Genomic DNA, 16,822 nt, shown 5'->3' on the forward strand with positions numbered 1-16,822 from the left:
TACGCTTCTCCCACCAGGACTGTTCTACAAGACAGTTTGCTGGTTCTGCCGATAGCCATATTCTAGAATCTGCTAAAGCCAGAAGGGGATCCAGAGGCACACGTTTTAATAGAACGCAGCTGTGTTCTCGCTCCTCCTTTCTACCTCCTTCCCCTGGGAGAGCTTCAGGGAGTTGGCAAATGTGGCCAAGAAAACTATGCCAGAGGAATAGGCAGGCCTTGCCGAACCCCCCCTCATGGGACAGGTAGACCCCACTGCTGGCTGCCTACCACATTGCTCCATACTCTCTATCTACACTCATGAGGGGGAAAAGTTCTTCCTCATATGCCTCTCTCCTTTGTCATCATAAAGCCTGTTTTCCTTCTGTCACACTCGGTACATCTGCTAAGGAAAGGGGCTGGATATTTGTTCTAGATCATTTGGCCTGTCCCCCACAAATAAGAAACACAAACCTCGCTATGCACCCGGGCTGACACGGAGATAAGAGAGCAGGACTCCGCAGAGAAGGAGGCCTAGGTGCACCAGCCCTCCCCAAGTTTAGCCTTCCTTCTTTCACACCAAATTAGGGGATGTTAGGAATAACGGGTAAGATTTTATTCACTCAAAAATATTTATGGAGTACAGTGGTGCAAAACGCTGGAGTAGCTCTTTTGGAAACACTGATGTAGACACCGTTCCACTGTTCCCACTGTTCCCACTGTGCCTGTGCGGTGGGCTTATGGTATGACAGAGGAGATAAGGAATAGTTTCCAATAAGTTTAGCGTAAGGAAGGATCTGTTATGTGCCCAAAAGATGGAGCAACAAAATGCCATGAGGGCTTATTCAGAGAAAGATGAGATTACTGTCAGTTGGATTCAGGATCATACAGTTGCGGTGTATGCGATATCACTGAGATCACTTCATCTAAATACTTCAGGTGGACGCTCAGGATGTCAGATGATGACACAGGTTCATGGAGCCAGTGACGGAGCCAACAAAGCCTTGAGACCCTTCCTTCCGAATCCAAGTCTTTGCCCACCCTGCTATGCTATGCTGCTTCTTGGCAGCTAAGTCATGGGGCTGCCTGAAACAAATTACCTGCTGTTCTAGATTCAGCCAATCAATGCATCAACATGAGGAAGTTCGTGAGCTTGGGAAGCTTACAATCTAGCAGAGCAGGTCAAACACGTACAGGTACACTTCCATACTCTTCTAAGATACAACTAACATCAGAAAACATAGAGACTTAGATTTAACCCATTATCAACCTACAAGATTTAGCAGGAGGAAAAGGGTGACAGTTTAGTGGGTATTGAGCAGGTGAAAGAGGGAAGAAAGAAGAGGGTCAAAAAGAGAAGATCTCAGAGGCCGATTGCCTGGATAATCTTAAGTGGTGAATCCAGGACAGAGAATTTGTCTCCATAAAACCTAGAACCACTCCTGGGTTCTCAGCAAGTACTCAGTTTAAAAGGTCTACACAGTAGCAGACAGGGTGGAGGGAGGATGGGGGAAAAGGGAGTATCACTTGGTATTTTGCTCCTGGCCCCAACCCCCAATTTTTGATATTTAATAGAATACTGACTTTCCACAGTGACCTATAAAACCTTCGTCCTCCCATTCCCCTCTAACATAATACTCAGAGATCTATCTACCTCCTCTTGGAGCTCATTCATGCAGTGACTTATCCCCATATCAAGTGATCCTGACAGCTGCCATCCTCTGGTGATTAGGAGTGGGACTGCTGTATAGGACTCACCAGTGGGCCTGCAGCCTCAGGGACTGAGCCACTCCTATCCTTGCTGTTGCAGAGCAAGGCCTCTCTTACCAACATCCTCTTCTCTTTCCAGAACTTTAACCACTATGGGCAAGTAAGGAGGGTAAGGGAACTCAGAGACCTTGCTCGTTTAACTGTACTAACAAATCTTCAAGTCCAAACATTGGTATTCTTATTTTCTCTGAAGCCCAAAGATAGTAGTACCCTTGAATACTATATATTGCTGTGGAAAAGGAGAAAGGAAACTAACATCTGTGTTATGTTAATGACAATAAAAACCAGCAGTAATAACCTAGCACTTACAAAACAAAAAGTCTCTTAATGCCAGGCTCTGGACTATCCTCTCTATAAGCCTATGGGATAGATTGTTCCCATTTTATAAAGAAAACTGGCTCTCAGAGAGAGAGATTAAGTGCCTTGCTAAGGGCTACAGCAGAACCCTATGTGTATGTGCAGAAGCCAGCACTGAATTCAGGTCTTCCTAATTCCAAAGATTCTTCCAGACACCAAACTGCCTCTATGTAGAGAAACAGCTTTATTTTAACTGTAACAAAGTAAAAAGATCCCAAATGAGTATCTGAGTGGGGGGGGGGAGCTTCTGGAGGAGGGAAGCAGTTGGTCTCACAAATGGAACATTCGAGTATCGTTATCACCACCACCACCACCACCACTACCGCAGGGAATTCCTTGCGTACTGTAAGGAACTCTGTGATTTCTCCTTGTGCTCAGTGAGAACAATGTTTCACTTTTGCTGCTAGGAGGCTCAGAGACAGATTTAAAGTTCTTCTTTAGTAACTGTCTAGTACTCCATATACATATCAGAGTTCTTATTTTCTTCTCATCCTGACCCAAGGTTATGATTTCTATTTTATCTTGTTCTAATCAGTTATTCATCATTTTCATATTTATTTCTTACATGGATTCTCATGAGACTCCTTAAAACTTTAGTGGAATAAGATAAGGTATGCATGATATTAATTAAAACATAACTTACCTGGCTAGAGCTTTCATCTGCAGCAATCACACAGATTCTTCAGTCCTTTGAATTCTATTGCTAGCAAATCTGAAAAAAAAAGAAAAAAGAAAAAAATCAAGACACCATCTGGCTGTCTTTGGAAAGACAGAGGTAATTCAGGTCTTTGATCTGCTCCGCACACGGACTGGGAGAGGGAGAGAGGACCAAATCTCCCTGACACAGACAATCGCTTGCTTTATTAAACAAGTGTCTTATATTATACACAGAGAGTAGTGCATTATGTGGATGCACAAGAAAAAATTATGATGAAAAGTAGATACTGAACATACTGAGTACTCTGGGTTTTGAAACATTAACATCACAGCTGTTTCTAATAATTTTTCTCTAACTGCAAGCTTATTTCCACAATATGTACTAATGTAACTGTAACTGCCCCAAAATGTTTTTCATTTTTTTAAATGAAGTCTTCTTAGAAAGAACTACACAACTGAGAGCCCATAACCATCTTAGATCACTACCCCATACTCAGGTTATATTGCATTCATTTTTTGGTCTGCTATGATTCAAGATGGGGCAGTTTGAAACAGCTGACCTAAACACTTGTGAAATATGCCTTTCTAAACAAAACACCACCACAAAACAAAAGAGGACCTCATTAATAAGAGATGTCAAGAAAGTTATTAGGTGGTGTGCTCTGGGCTTTTAAATGGCAATGGCAATGGGGGAGAAGTGCATTCCTAACCCATATCTGGGGCGATGGTAAAGGTAGGGTCGTGGGAAGCTGACTGAGAAATCTCCGCTGGCTGCCCCAGGGCTTGGGGAGATTGAAGGCTTCCGTTTGAGGGTTGCCTTATATAATTAAAACTCGGGTTTACCTGCACTCACGTGCAAAGAAAACGTGTGTTACTCTTCCTGTTAGGTTCCTCCTCCTAATTACCTTCCATTTGCACTTGTCTCCTTCCCTGTAGCAGATACTTCCTTTCCCGGATGGTTTTGTGTTTTGGGGAAGGGTTGGGAGACTTCTTCCTTTTAGGGCCTCTCCGCGCAGGTTTGACAGGGTCAGAAGCCCATGACTTCTCTGAGGCTGGTTCTCCCGCGCGACTCGGGGTCGCCTGCAGCGCGTCCGCAGATCCGGACAACCCACACGAGTCGCCTCGGCCGGCGCCCCGCTCCTGCTCCCGCCTGGGGTCGCGGAGGCCCACGGCTGCTGCCCGAGGCGGCGAGGTGGAGGGGTCGGCTCGGAGCCTCGTACAGGGCGCCGGGCCGGGCCTCGGGCCGCGATGGGGCAGCGCGGCCGACGCCGCCAAGGGCGCCCCGAGCCCCCGCCCCGCGCTCCGGCTGCGTCCCCCGCCGGAAGTATGGCGGGCTCCGCAGAGCCTGAGCGCCCACGAGCCCCTTCCCGGAGGAGGTCGCAGGCCAGAGCCCGAATTACCTCGAAATTGCGGCACGCGGCGGGATAGCGGACAGCCTCTCGGCCGATCCCACTCCCTCCCCACCGGAACAGATGACCCCAGCACCCCGCGGTCCAGCCCCGCGAGGATCAGCGGCCCAGCGGAAACGCTGAGCAGGTTAAGGCTGGGACGTGGTCAAGGTCAAGAAACAACGAAGTGCGGCACCGCGTCTGGAGCGCAGCTCGTCGCCGCCAGCCCTGCCGGCCCCCGAGTGCTCTGGAGGAGCGGGCCACCGGCCGGGGCGCAGGCCAGGGCCTGAGGTCCGGGTGGATTGGGGTTTACGCCCCGGGGTGAGGAAGCGCCGGGCGGCGCGGGCCCGGGCGGCGGGGCGGAGCGCTAGCGGGGCGTGCGTCGCCGAGCCCGGGAGCCACGGAGGCCCAGGCTGCCCCGGACGCGGCCGCAGGGGTCTGCGCGGGCGCGGTGGGCGCCCAACTCCCGGGCGCTGCCCCAGAATTAAAACTCCCCGCGGGAGGGGAGGGGTTTTCGGTTTTCACTCACGTTGCTCTAAACCTGTGTTTTAAACGGAATTCTTAATTTAAAAAGAAGACAAGAACAGCCTTCCCCCCCGCACTCTAGTCCCTCCTCGGCTCTACGGTGCTAACCCGGCTTGAGAGCCTGGGAAGAAGCCGCACGAGCACGCGCACTCGCACGTACGGGCGCGCGCACACGGCACGCCAGCCACGCTCGTTAACCTACGGTCCTCCTCACCCCGAGGCTGCTCCGCTAGGGTGCTGCGGCTTTAAGGTTTGGGGAAGTTTTTGAGGGGTTTGGTGATCCTTATTAGTAGCTCCCTCGCAGGAGCCATACGCCGCGCCAGGCGGTGGCCGAGGCTGCGCACCCTTCTCGCCAGCAAGGGAAGGCGCAGGGGGCCACACTAATCAATAACTCCCAGCGACCACTGAACAGCGAGGGCCTTTTCAGGGCACACGCCCCAAGAAATGATCTATTTATTGTTCGCACTTACTGTGCACTTAGCACCGAGAGGGTTGTTCTTTGCAGCTATCAACAGAAACCCGCGGTCCGCGGCCCGGATTCACTTTGGCCGCTGAGCGCGAGTCCGCCCGTAGCCGCGCGTCGCCGCCACCGGCAGCGCGAGGTCTCCGGCTTCACCATTCCAACAGGTGGCGAGGACCGGCGGCGACCGGTCGGGGCGCCCCTTGCCCTGCCTGACCTGCAGGTCCCGGGGTGCCGTGGCCAGCCACCTCGCTCCGAGGAAGAGGGCGCGGGCTCGGCGGGAGCCGGGGTTCCGGAATGGGGCGTGCGCGCTGCGTAACGAATGCGCAGGCGGCCCCGGACCGCGAGCAACTACGGCGCCGCCGCAGAGAGCTTCCCGGGGAGCCACCCTTGATTTCCCCTAAAAAGAGTTTAATTGTTAATAGCTAAGACGGGATATGCCTTTCAAGTGACTTGGGCAGAGAAACTCCTCCAGGATCCAGACACAGTCGAGGTTGTGACTCCCTGCTCGTCACCCCCCACACACACACCGTGCCAAGTGTGCCTCCCTTAGTCCTCTTTGATTTACACACACACCCACACACACCCCCCACTGGAAAACTCGAGATGGTGAATTAGGGGGTCGCTGAGGCGTAGCCCTGCCTTTCTCCGCCAGTGTGTCCCGTCTGGGATGACTCGGAAACGCGGGACCGAGTCCTGTCCCCGCTCGGATCCCCGCGGCCAAGCCCACTCGGGCCAGGCTGGCCGAGCGGCTGCTGAAAGTCCCTGCGGCGCGCGGCTCCGAGGGAGCGCGCTGCTTCCCGAAGCCGCCCGCGATGCTGATTTATGCTCCAGCGGCTCGCGAAAACCCCAACGCTTTGGCTGGGTTAATTTTTGTCAATTGTTCTTCATCACACTGAGATAGTTTGCAGCTCGAGGCGGGTCTTATTTATCACCCTGCACATTTGAAATACAGTCAGACATAAAAATAACTGACTCTGGGACTCTGGCGCAATATTGGAGCCGTCGGGGAATAATTTGGCTAACTGACTTGGACGTTTCACCTTCTAAACAGAAATACAACTCTCAGTCAAACTGTAAATCAGATTGTCTTCGGCAATGGGGGGGGGGGAGCACCAAATCCCAGAGGGGAACGCAAACAAAATGAAAGAAAACGCAGATATTGACCAAAGCAAAATGAGCTTTAGAAACCCAGACTGGATCTTAATTTTAGGCGTGGGACCTCATCGGGAATGTGAATTCCTAAATGTTTTACCAGCCAGATCCGTCCCAGAAATTCTACGGTGCCCCGGAAGCTGAACTGATTTCTTCATTTCTTTTTACCGTTATTGCTGTTTTTGTTACTAAATAATAACGAATTATAAATGCTGTTTTTTACATTTATAAATGTTAACGAGAGGGCGCAGAACGGTTTGGGAAGGACTGGGTAGGAGCCACGAAGTGACCTAACGCTTGGAAAAGAAGAAAATCAGAAATTACCCTTGCACTCTCCTTGTTCACAAAGTTCTGTGAATAGATAGAAAATCTGACAGTCTTTTCTACGCCTCAGAGATTCCTTTCTCCCCGCCTATGTGGAAGCCCCTAATAATGAAAGCTCAATTTCTTACCGCCCCACTTAGACCAAGTAGTTTAAAGCCTAGCCATGTCTAGCCTTCGGTAAGGCAGGAACTGGAAAAGAAGAGAAAATCCATGCAGTCGACCACTCAACAGTTGATCCTAAAGGGAAACTCAGAACACAAACAAATAAAACTTATGCTGGGGAAGGGTGCATCTGCTATTATTCTGCATTATTTCTACTCCCAGGTAAATTTCGTTCTAGCACAACAAAGGGGAGATCATCCTCCTGCTTTCACAGAGGAAATTTGAGGACCGTTTTCTTGACCTGAACCCACAGCGACCTTACCTGTAGGCACTTGCCCCACTTTTAGGGTATTTAAACAAGTATATATTTGTTTAAACTCCTTTTTTGACCAAGTCCTTTCACATAACTTGCTTCTTACATTTCCCCAAAGAAACTTGAATAAGAGAGCTGTGACTTTTAAACTCCACAAATTAAAATTAAATTTAAAGATACCACAGGGGGCTTCAGGTAGAAAATTGGAGGGATTATTTTAAAATAACTTTGAAGGGTTAAGAGATAATACTTTGGTAGTTGATAGTACTTGGTATCCATTGATAATACTGAATATATAATATTATGATTGCAATCAAAGTATGTAGTTTCTAAGGTGTTAAATGAAATAAAATTTAATCTTTTGATGGGAAAAAGATCAGCAAGTAGTGGGCTTTTTTTTTTTTTTTCTCAAGAGTAAAGTGAACTACTGTGTTTTTGACATTTGTAGGATCCAATTCTTAATCTGATGGTTTTTATATCGGCCCCAATCTGGATTTCCCCAAGTTGACATCTCTGCTTCTTTGAAGGGGGATCTCAATAAATTCAGAACGCTATGCTGATGGGCAGTTCCCCTGTTGGGAGTCATCCTTTGCCAATAGAGGGTCGGATGTCCTTTTCAGTATAACCAGCTGGGAAATTAAAGGGAATGTGTCTGCTTTTCCACGTGTTTATTTTTTTGTTTTTCCCCCTTTATTTCTAACACATCAAGACGAGTTCTTTCTCTTAGAATTCCAAACCACAAATATCTCCAAAAACATATATTTCAAAAATTAAATCTACAGATGTACTACATACTGCGAACCCTATAAAATGCGTTTACAATGCTGACTTAAAGAAAAAAATTTATAACTTTCATATGTACCTTCCTTGTGCAATAGGCAACTGCCATATGTTTCCGACTTCCACAATTCAGTTTTTCCTGGACATCTGTAGCAGGTAGTGAGTGCTTCTTAAAGTACATTTTATGTAATTTGAGAAGGAACCCGCACCAAAGACTAAAGGTTAACATAAAAAAGCAGAAGTCTTTCTAGAAATGCTAGTTATTCTAAATTTACATCACCTATTACCAATGGCCTGAGATGGTTTTTTCCCTCCCCTTCTTCATGAGGTTGGATTTGGAAATACAGTATTGTATATGCCAAGGATTCTTTACAAGCAACATTTCCAAAACATCGAAATGTTTGGGTAGATTTCCTCTTGTTACTACTATTCTTTAGGCTTTTGCTTGAAGATTCTCATTGGGCTCTTCCTGAAAACCCGGGTTGGAAATATATCCCAGTAAGATTGTTTTATTTAAGACAAAGTTTAATATTTTTATATTCCCCCCTAAGTTTTTAGAGGGAAAAGAACTCTAAGATTTTCATTTTTCATTGATCTCAATTGTTCATGATACACTGCTTAAAGGATGGAATGGTTCACACAATTAAAAGTGAAAAAACAAAACAAAATCAAAAGTCATGCAGAAACGTCATAGTTTGTTGTCAAATATTTTGCGCACGTGTTTAAATTCAGGGTTCATTTCCACTGTTAATACAATTTTTCAATAGCTCACTTCTTTTTGTGCAATTCCTATGCTAACTTTAAATTATTGTTAAAAATCTTTTCATTCAGCTGAAACTGAAATGTCTCATCTGTCAGTAAAAAATATGAATAAATCCCAGACACATTCTTCATTGTTTATACTTTCAGCAGATTATATAAATGTGCACAAAATTTCCACTGTTTAAGAACTTTGGTATCTACAGTTGTGAAAAATGAGAACAAGGCCCAATTTACAGCCAATTAAAGGATGTAATAGTTTTTATAAAAAGCTAAAAACCATAGCTAGTAATTATTAAATGACGCTTAGTTAGGGACACTTAGTTCCATTTTCAATTCATTTTAGTAAAGTAGCAAGTTCAAGATAATCTTTGTTTGTAGGGAAATAGTATTAAATATTTAACTCAAAGAATATGAAGGTACATATTTTAAAAATCAATTTAAACAATTTTATATAGTATGAGCTACTAAAATGCCCATTAACTATTTAGAGGATATAATTTAATTTCCCCATTCACTGTCTCAGTTGGATTTATATCCAAATCAGCCTGTTGCAATGTTGGTATCAGCAAGGTCCAACTACCCATCCTTGGGTATTCATTTACATCTGATGTTAATTCTGTTACTTCCTTCAAGCCATCTTATATTTGAATCAGGTTTTAGTGATAAAGTGTGACCTTCTTGGACATTTCTGTTAGTAACCCCTAACTGTAGGGCTGTGGGAGGAGTGTGGGTCAATGAATGAGGAAGTGAAGCAGCGATTTTTTTCAGCCCAGGGTGAAAAATAATTGCAGTATAGTCTGGAGGCAGAGCAGATACTGCTGGAAATTGGACATGAATGGGGAGCTCATTCGCCCAGCAGAGTGAGTTTTGCTCTGGACACCTCACAACCCCTCCACTCCGGAGGTCCGAAGCCCCATCTCTCTCTTCCTTTCCCTTCTCCAAGCTGGAGAGCTTGGAGGTGGGAGAAATGGAGGAATGAAGACAAGCTTAACCTCAGAGGGCACTTTCCTTTGGCTTTACCAAAACCTTGCACCTCTTCTAAGCCCCAGCGAGAAATGAGCCTTGATTTAAAAACCAACATTACAGGACATTCTCTCTGGGTCCCCTGGAGCCCTGGAGGGCTCTTCCGTAGGCTGCTGGAGTTCTTTCGCAGATGGACCCAGTCTCAGATGATCAGAATTGTGAAACAGACTGGTTGTTGAAGAGAAGAATGGTAAACAGGCGCCAACCCGTGAGAAGGTGCTGTCTGTGTGTGCTATTTGCTGCAGAAGCGAGCAGGGAGGAATTGCGGTTCTGGATGATTTTCTCCGCGGGGCCTGGGTTTGCAGCTGGAGCCCGAGACTCCGCAGAGAAGCCAGCGAGAGCGCAGCCAGACCGACCCTGGCTGCCTGCATCTATTCCTGTAGACTTTGTAATCTTGCAGATTATACTTTAGTATTTTTATTAACCCAAATCGGAGGGAGAAGCAACAAGAGTATGTACAAGGAGAAGGAAGAGAGTGGGAAAGGGTAGAAAGGAATGGAGGAGAGAGCGGAGCCCCAGCCCACGTGTGTGGCGCGGACCTGTGACTGGGCGGTTGCCGGCATCCCTCGCCCTTCCCAGATCAAGTTACAAAGCAACACAACCAAATAAGTATCTCTCTTGGGGCTTGGATTGGGCCTTCCTTCACCCGACTTCCTTCACCCCATCTATTACTCTATTTCTTGCTAGGTTAGTATTTTAGCAAATAATAAAATGTCTTTCTATGCGTGGGAAAGAAGTCCAGATCCTGCCTGTCTGGAAATTCGGAGATTACGTGGTGCATCTCGAGTTCAGAGGCAAAAAACAGACCCTCCTGTATGCCAGGGTAAATCTCCCTGTGTCGGATTGTTAGTCTGGGAAATCAAATATGAGTTTGGAAACTTACAACGATGTCAAGTGTAAAAGAAAAAAGAAAAACAAAAAAAAAAAAAAGAAAGAAAGAAAGAAAAAGTCTATATAGAGAATGAAATCCTGGTGCATAGGACTTTAAAATTTGGAATGAAAAATAAACATTGTTTATAAATAAAATACAAAAACATAAGACAAAATACAAAAATATAAACATTAGTAACTTGGGTAAGAAACAGCAAGCTATGTCTAAACATAGATAGATAGTTTACAATGAAAGCACAGCAGGAGCCTACCGAAAGAATGAGCTTCAAAAAAGAATCTTTCCAACGATCCAATTTTAAACCGCGAAAGAAAGAAGAGAAAGAAAGGAGAGAAAAGAAAGAAACAGAAGGAATCAGATATTCTTTTTAATCGTCCCTCCCCGCTTCCCTCCTCCCCCAGTTAGTTTTGCTGTCTGTCTGGATACAGATCCCACTAGGTACCACTCTCCCAGACCTGGGTATGCAAGGCTGTTATGCCCTTTCCCCTCTCGCCAAGTCTCTGAGACAGACCCACTCTGATAATGTTCTTCCCTGGGTGGCTTTTATTTGAAATAGAGCCTTGCTAGTCTTGCCAGAGGGCTGACAGTTTAATTCAGTTTTAATCATTTCCTTAATGTAGCACAACCTGGGAAAAGACGTTTTCTCTCTTAAAGTGACAGGAGGCGCACGCTCCCTGTACATCCGCTCTCCTCCACGTTTACACGTGCGCAGGTGCACACACGCGCATCCGCGCACACAGGCCCATACCGACAAGTGCGCACACAGACAAGTGCGCACGGGCGTACTCACGTGCACACAAGCACAGACATGTGCACAGGCGCACACGTGTTCCACCGAGCTTTTCTTCTGCCAATTCGAGTCCTGTCCCGTTTCTTTTGCTCTCTCAACAGGCAGAGTGCAAGGCCCTGGCTTGGCCCTGGCACGCGCAAGCCACGCTTTAGAGAAAACGCCTTGTGAGGGCGTTGGCTTCGCCTTCACTCCGAAGGCCAAGAACCCTCCCGCCCGCGGACTCTGGGAGAAGTGAGGCGCCTCCTCTCCCAGAGCAAAGGCCCTGGTGCGGTGAGGTCTGCGACTAGGGGCTTTGCGGGGTCGAGTACAGCTGGTCCTGCTAGGTCCGGAAGCCTGAGCCAGATTCAGCGCGAATCAGAGGCCACGAGCGGCGGCGGGGCTCTACAGCTACGCTTCCTGAAGCCTAGTCTAGACCTGTGCTAAAGGGACCGACGCTTCCTCCTGCCCTGGGCACCTAGCGCACACCTGGATTATTGCTAAGGGCCACGTTCTGACATCCTGGGTATCTGCAAGGCCCAGCTTTCCAGCTTGTCGTCTATGTGGACACAAGTACTTCAGTGTCTGTGCGTTCCGGGGTCTGCGCCCCTTTCTGCCCCGGGTAAAGGTGAAAGAAGTGGCAGAAGGATAGAGGAGGTCTTTGAGCAGCATGACCTTGAGCGCGACGTTGCAGGCCGTGTAGTCCCTTCTGTACCAGTTTGAGCTGCAGAGCATATGCACCCATCTACAAGGCAGGCTTCACGTCTGGAAAACGCGTTCGTCCATGGCAGCCTCAGGTTTTTCAGGATGAATGGTTGTTTCTCGGGCCCTTGGGCGGGTATAGGCCTGAGGATCCTGGCGACTCCACCCATAGGCCTCACAGCCTTCTCCAAGGTCTCAAGGGCTGCCCGAAGGAGCCTTGGGTCGCTCCTTCGCGTCGCTGAGTCTGGGCCTGCAGTGGGGGGCTGGGACCTCGCAGGCTGCTGATGAGGGCTTCAGACGCCCGGTGCGCGGAGCTCCAGGAGCAGCCTCCAGCCACATTTGCACACAACCCCCCTCTTCCACTCCCACTCCCAGCGCGAGCCCTCCAGGTGGCCTCTTTGCTCTCCCCGGCCCTCTTCCCCTTCCGCTAGGCTTCAGAAACTGGGTTTGCGCTTACATTTTAGGCCGTATTACCCGCCTGGGGCGCCCTCCCAGGTCTGCACAGCTCCAGACTGTTTGCAAAGCCTTCTTTTACAAATGCAAAACATCTTCCAGTAGACTCTGTTTCTCAAGCTTTTAGAAAAGCCCTCTTCCTTGAGGGTGTTACCCAGGCGTTTTGACCCTGGCTGGTGGGGCCCCGCCGAGCGGCGAATTCCGAATTCGTAGATGCTCCTGGGCGCCGCCTGCTCAAGGTCCCCCGGTTCTAGTTACCTCGGATGAATGGCGCGTTCCCCCGGAGCTACGGTAAAAAGATCTCAGTGGCGAAGCTACTCCCTATCACTCTACTGAAAGCTTAGAGAGAAGTCAGAGGTAACGAGGAAGCCAGCAGTTGTGGAGGTTGAATTGAGCGAGAGAGGGGGGAAACAACAACAACAACAACAACAACAACAACAACAACAACCCTTCATCGTGTCTTTCACACCAAAGATTTAAGAGTAATATGTATCAGGAATTTTCTTCTACACGAGATTTGCTCTATTTACACCAAAACCATTTTGGGGGTTAGTCCTGACCAAAAAAAAAATCGAGTTGAAACTATGAAGTCTATGGATGCATGATTGGTGTTTTTTAATTAAAACACGTTCTTTTTTTTTTTTTAAGGTTTGCCTTAAAGAAACAAGTTGGCTCTTTAAAAGCCTGAGAAAAGAAGTGGCAAATTGTTTAAAGCAGGACAAATACGGAGTTAGGTTAAATCACAGAGACGTTTTTAAAAACAGCAGTGGAAATTTTATTGTATCTTAAAACATCTCACCTTGAGGAGTTTTTAGCAGATTTAAAACTAAATCTTTATCATTGAAGACATACAGAATTAAAATCCCACGATTTAACGTTTTAAAGTTAATTGTCATCACGCTTTGAAAGGAAAGGGAGGCTCCGGAAAGGGCGTGCTTTTACATACTAGTAAAGATGAGGGACTAAGCGATAATGTAAAATGTTGCTCTCCGAAATGTAAAGGATTGAAATATACCTTGAATTCCCACACCCTCCCCAAGAAAAAGCCACTAAGTAAAATGTAAACATAGATAAATAAGCAAGTCCGATGCCATTCGTGGCAGAGTGGGCGCTACTAAATGCAGAAACGTTTAAATGAGAAAACACGGGCCTGCTGGCTGTGAATTGTTCCCACTCAAAAATGTTCTGAGTTGTAGCAATATCAAGTGATAAGGGAGTGGGACTGGACTTTAAAGTTTCTCGGAAGATTCTTGATATTCTAACGTGGCGATCATCTCGCTTTAAAGCCGGAGCCTCACCCTTTCCAGGTCTGGGTGAGGAAAACTAGAGACTGGGGCTGGACTGGGATGTGGCAGCCAGAGAGACTGACCGGGTTCAGCGCCCGGGGCTGGCACTTCCAAGCCAGACGGCGGCGCTTTTCTCTCCCTCTCTCTCTCTCTCTCTCTCTCTCTCTCTCTCTCTCTTTTTTTTTTTTGAGACCTTGTAAGGAAGTGGGCGCGGACTGCACGCAGTCGGCTCCGCCTGATTGGCTGGACTTCCGGGTGATTGACAGGGCCCCAGACTCCACCTCCGCCGCTTTATTGACACTAATGAGCAAGTTCTTCCCACCGCTCTCCTGCCTGGAAGTGCTGACAGATCAAGGCAACAAATTTCAATTACAATCCCTAATTTGTGTCCGCAGAGTGTTTTTTACCCCTGTTAGTCCTCTCTGGCGCATCAGTCGAAGCAGATCTTGGAGCAGCAGTAGGAGGTGGAGGGGGTGGGAACGAAGGAGAGCAGCAGTGAGAGCGCGCGCGAGAGACCGAGGGAAGGAAACTTGGCGGGCGCGTCGCTGGTTCCTCGGATCCCGACACCAGCGAGAAAGAGGAAACGCCAAATTTGTTTTTGCCTGCGGCAGGGCAGGGGGCAGATCGGCCTGCGGGAGGCCCCGAGAGTCGTTCAAAGTTTGGCGGGGGAGTCGAGCGAGTGTGCGTGCGCCCGCGCGGGTGTATGTGCGTGAGGGGCGGGCGGGCGCCGGGCGGCGGGGATGGCCGAGAAGCGGAGGGGCTCGCCGTGCAGCATGCTGAGCCTTAAGGCGCACGCCTTCTCGGTGGAGGCGCTGATAGGCGCCGAGAAGCAGCAACAGCTTCAGAAGAAGCGACGGAAGCTGGGCGCGGAAGAGGCGGCCGGGGCCGTAGAGGACGGAGGCTGCAGCCGCGGCGGTGGCGCCGGTGAAGGGGGCTCCTCGGAGGGAGACGAAGGCGCTGCACTCCCGCCCCCGCCTGGGGCGGCATCCGGGCCCGCCCGGAGCTGCGCAGACCTGGAACGGAGCTGCGGCTCCCGCGGAGCCGCGGGTGAGTCGGCCCTTTCCCGCCCAACTTCTTCCCGCCGCGTCCCTCCCGGCCCCGCGGGGCCGCACGGCCGCGGGGACCGGAGCGTCTGCGAGTGAAGGGCGAGCGCGCGCCGCGCCCCCAGCGCCTGAGGCAGTTCAGCCTCCAGCGCTTTGGCCTTGGGTGTCGGGGCGCGAAGCTCACAGCCGCCCCGGCCGCTCTCGCCGCTCGACTCGGGTCGCCCTCCAGACGGTGAAAGCGCCGCTCCCAGCCTCGCTCCCGGCTGCCGCCGCCCCCTTGGCGACCCGCGCCGGGGCCGCTGCTCTTCGCGGCTCCCGGCGCCGCAGGTCTGTGCCTTCCGCTTCTGCCTCCCTTGGGGTTCCAGCCAATGGGTGCTCTTTTTTCTTTCCTCACTTTTAAAAGCGAGGGGGTGGGGGGAGCCACGGCCTAACCCCCCCGGCACCGGAACGAATGCCCTAAACAGTTCGGGCGAACCAGGAAGAGGGCGGCGTGCTCGCAGACGTGGTTTCCCGAGGGGCAGCGAGCCCTTCCTCCCTCCGGATTCGGCTGCCGGGGCCGTGGGCCTCCGAGGGCTGGCTCTTCTCGCCCCTCGCCGCTCGGCGGAGGGGCTCAGGGCGGTCGGGGGTTGGCGGGAGCCGAGTCTGAAGAGCTCTCTGGAGGATGCCGCTGCCCGGGCCCCAAAACGAGGGGCCTCGCACGCCCGACGGGAGAGGAGGCCCGCGCGCTTCGGACCGGGGACCGGTCGCCGGGCGGTTTTGCTGCGTGCGTTTCGGGTCGCGGTGTGTCGGGGTCCGCGGTGGGGCTCTGGACGCGGGCACCCATCTCGGGCTCAGCCGGCACGTATCCTAGACCCCGGGGGCCGCGCGGACCTTGTCCGGGGCCTTGACCCGGGGGAGGCCGGGAGGGAGGGGTGGACGCGGCCCTCCCGCTGCTGCGGGACTCGGTCCTCGGAGGCCCCGCCGGCCCGTCGAGTCCCGTCGGCGCGCAGAGCCGGGGCTAACTAACCCCTGGGCCTGCTCCTTAGAAGAATCCGAAGGCACGGGAGCTTTCCCTTTTCTTCTGGTCCTTTTCGCCTCCCAGCCGCCCTCGGGGGTCTCCCCGTCCAACTTCCTCTCTCGCGAGCCCTCACCGTTACCCCTTTTTGCCCTTTGCTGCGCAGGCGGCTGTGAGGACGGCTTCCTGCAGGGCGCTTCCCCGCTGGCGTCCCCGGGAGGATCCCCGAAGGGGTCCCCGGCGCCCCCCCTGGCACGGCCGGGGACCCCGCTGCCCTCGCCGCAGGCCCCGCGGGTGGATCTACAGGGAGCAGAACTCTGGAAGCGCTTCCACGAGATCGGCACGGAGATGATTATCACCAAGGCGGGCAGGTAAAGGGCGACCTGTGCGGGCGTCGGGCCTGGCCTCACCCCACCCCGTGATGGGTCAGGAAGGACAAGGGCCTGCAGAGCTGTGCAGTCTCCGGTTAGCGGTTTTGCACAGACAACACAAGGCCCGGGTTGTGGTTCACTTTTGAGACTGGCTGTGCCTGCCTACACCCGAGTGCCGTCGGTGAGGGGCCCAGCTCCGCCGCCCTCTTGGATGTTGGGGAGAAAATCCCCGTCGTCGCCCGTGCGGCTGCGGCTGCGGGTGATACCCCGCGTGCTGTGTAGTTAGACACTCCTGCTCATGCATACGTCTGTCCAGGCGTGTATTTAGGCTCTAGTTACCGTTTCTGGAACTACTGAACAGATGACTTTCCTCAACCCCCCCCTTAAAACAAAACAAAACGCAGTTTACTCTTGAGAAAACTATGATTTGTTTTTTTGTTTTGTTTTGTTTTGTTTTTTGTTTTTTTGCTTTTTTTTTTTTTAGATTCCAGACTTCCAGGCTGGTTCTTTATCAAAAGATTTCCTAGCAATGTAAGAACGGGATGTCTTGTGCTATTTTGCTATGATACTAGAATGAAAAGTTACTGGAATCATCAGTAATACATGTATAATCCCTGCAAAAATAATTACCCGTTTTTGAAAAACTATTCTGTTTGTAGATCCAGTTACATGGCTGTATAGTTTTTTTCTAAATGAAATCCAACGCATTCGTCTAAATTTGCCG

General features: G+C 50.2%; 1 protein-coding gene and 1 long non-coding RNA gene across 9 annotated transcripts in view; one reads left to right on the forward strand and one right to left on the reverse strand.

The window, feature by feature from the left end:
- Window positions 1-5,450, reverse strand: part of LOC123797514 (uncharacterized) — a 136,247-nt gene extending 130,797 nt beyond the window's left edge. For 3 of the 8 annotated variants that reach the window (XR_015722217.1, XR_015722220.1, XR_015722223.1), the window contains exons 1-2: window positions 4,163-4,309; window positions 2,749-2,817 (exon numbers count right to left, since the gene is read on the reverse strand). This is a non-coding gene — a long non-coding RNA (uncharacterized LOC123797514). Of the gene's footprint in view, window positions 1-2,748; window positions 2,818-3,667; window positions 4,008-4,162; window positions 4,310-5,145 lie in introns of those variants that run through there. The other 5 variants (XR_015722221.1, XR_006780971.2, XR_015722218.1 and 2 more) reach the window with 3 other exon arrangements.
- An 8,577-nt stretch (window positions 5,451-14,027) lies between these two features.
- TBX18 (T-box transcription factor 18) overlaps window positions 14,028-16,822 on the forward strand; it is a 29,350-nt gene continuing 26,555 nt past the window's right edge. The window contains exons 1-2 of the mRNA XM_045804538.2: window positions 14,028-14,737; window positions 15,894-16,098. Of these exons, the coding sequence (XP_045660494.1) occupies window positions 14,431-14,737; window positions 15,894-16,098 (512 nt within the window). The 5' untranslated portion in view covers window positions 14,028-14,430. The remainder of the gene's footprint in view (window positions 14,738-15,893; window positions 16,099-16,822) is intronic.

Source organism: Ursus americanus, chromosome 29 (genome assembly GCF_024610735.1).
Source record: "Ursus americanus isolate L20-20 chromosome 29, mUrsAme1.1.p, whole genome shotgun sequence".
NCBI classification, from domain to species: Eukaryota; Metazoa; Chordata; class Mammalia; order Carnivora; family Ursidae; genus Ursus; species Ursus americanus.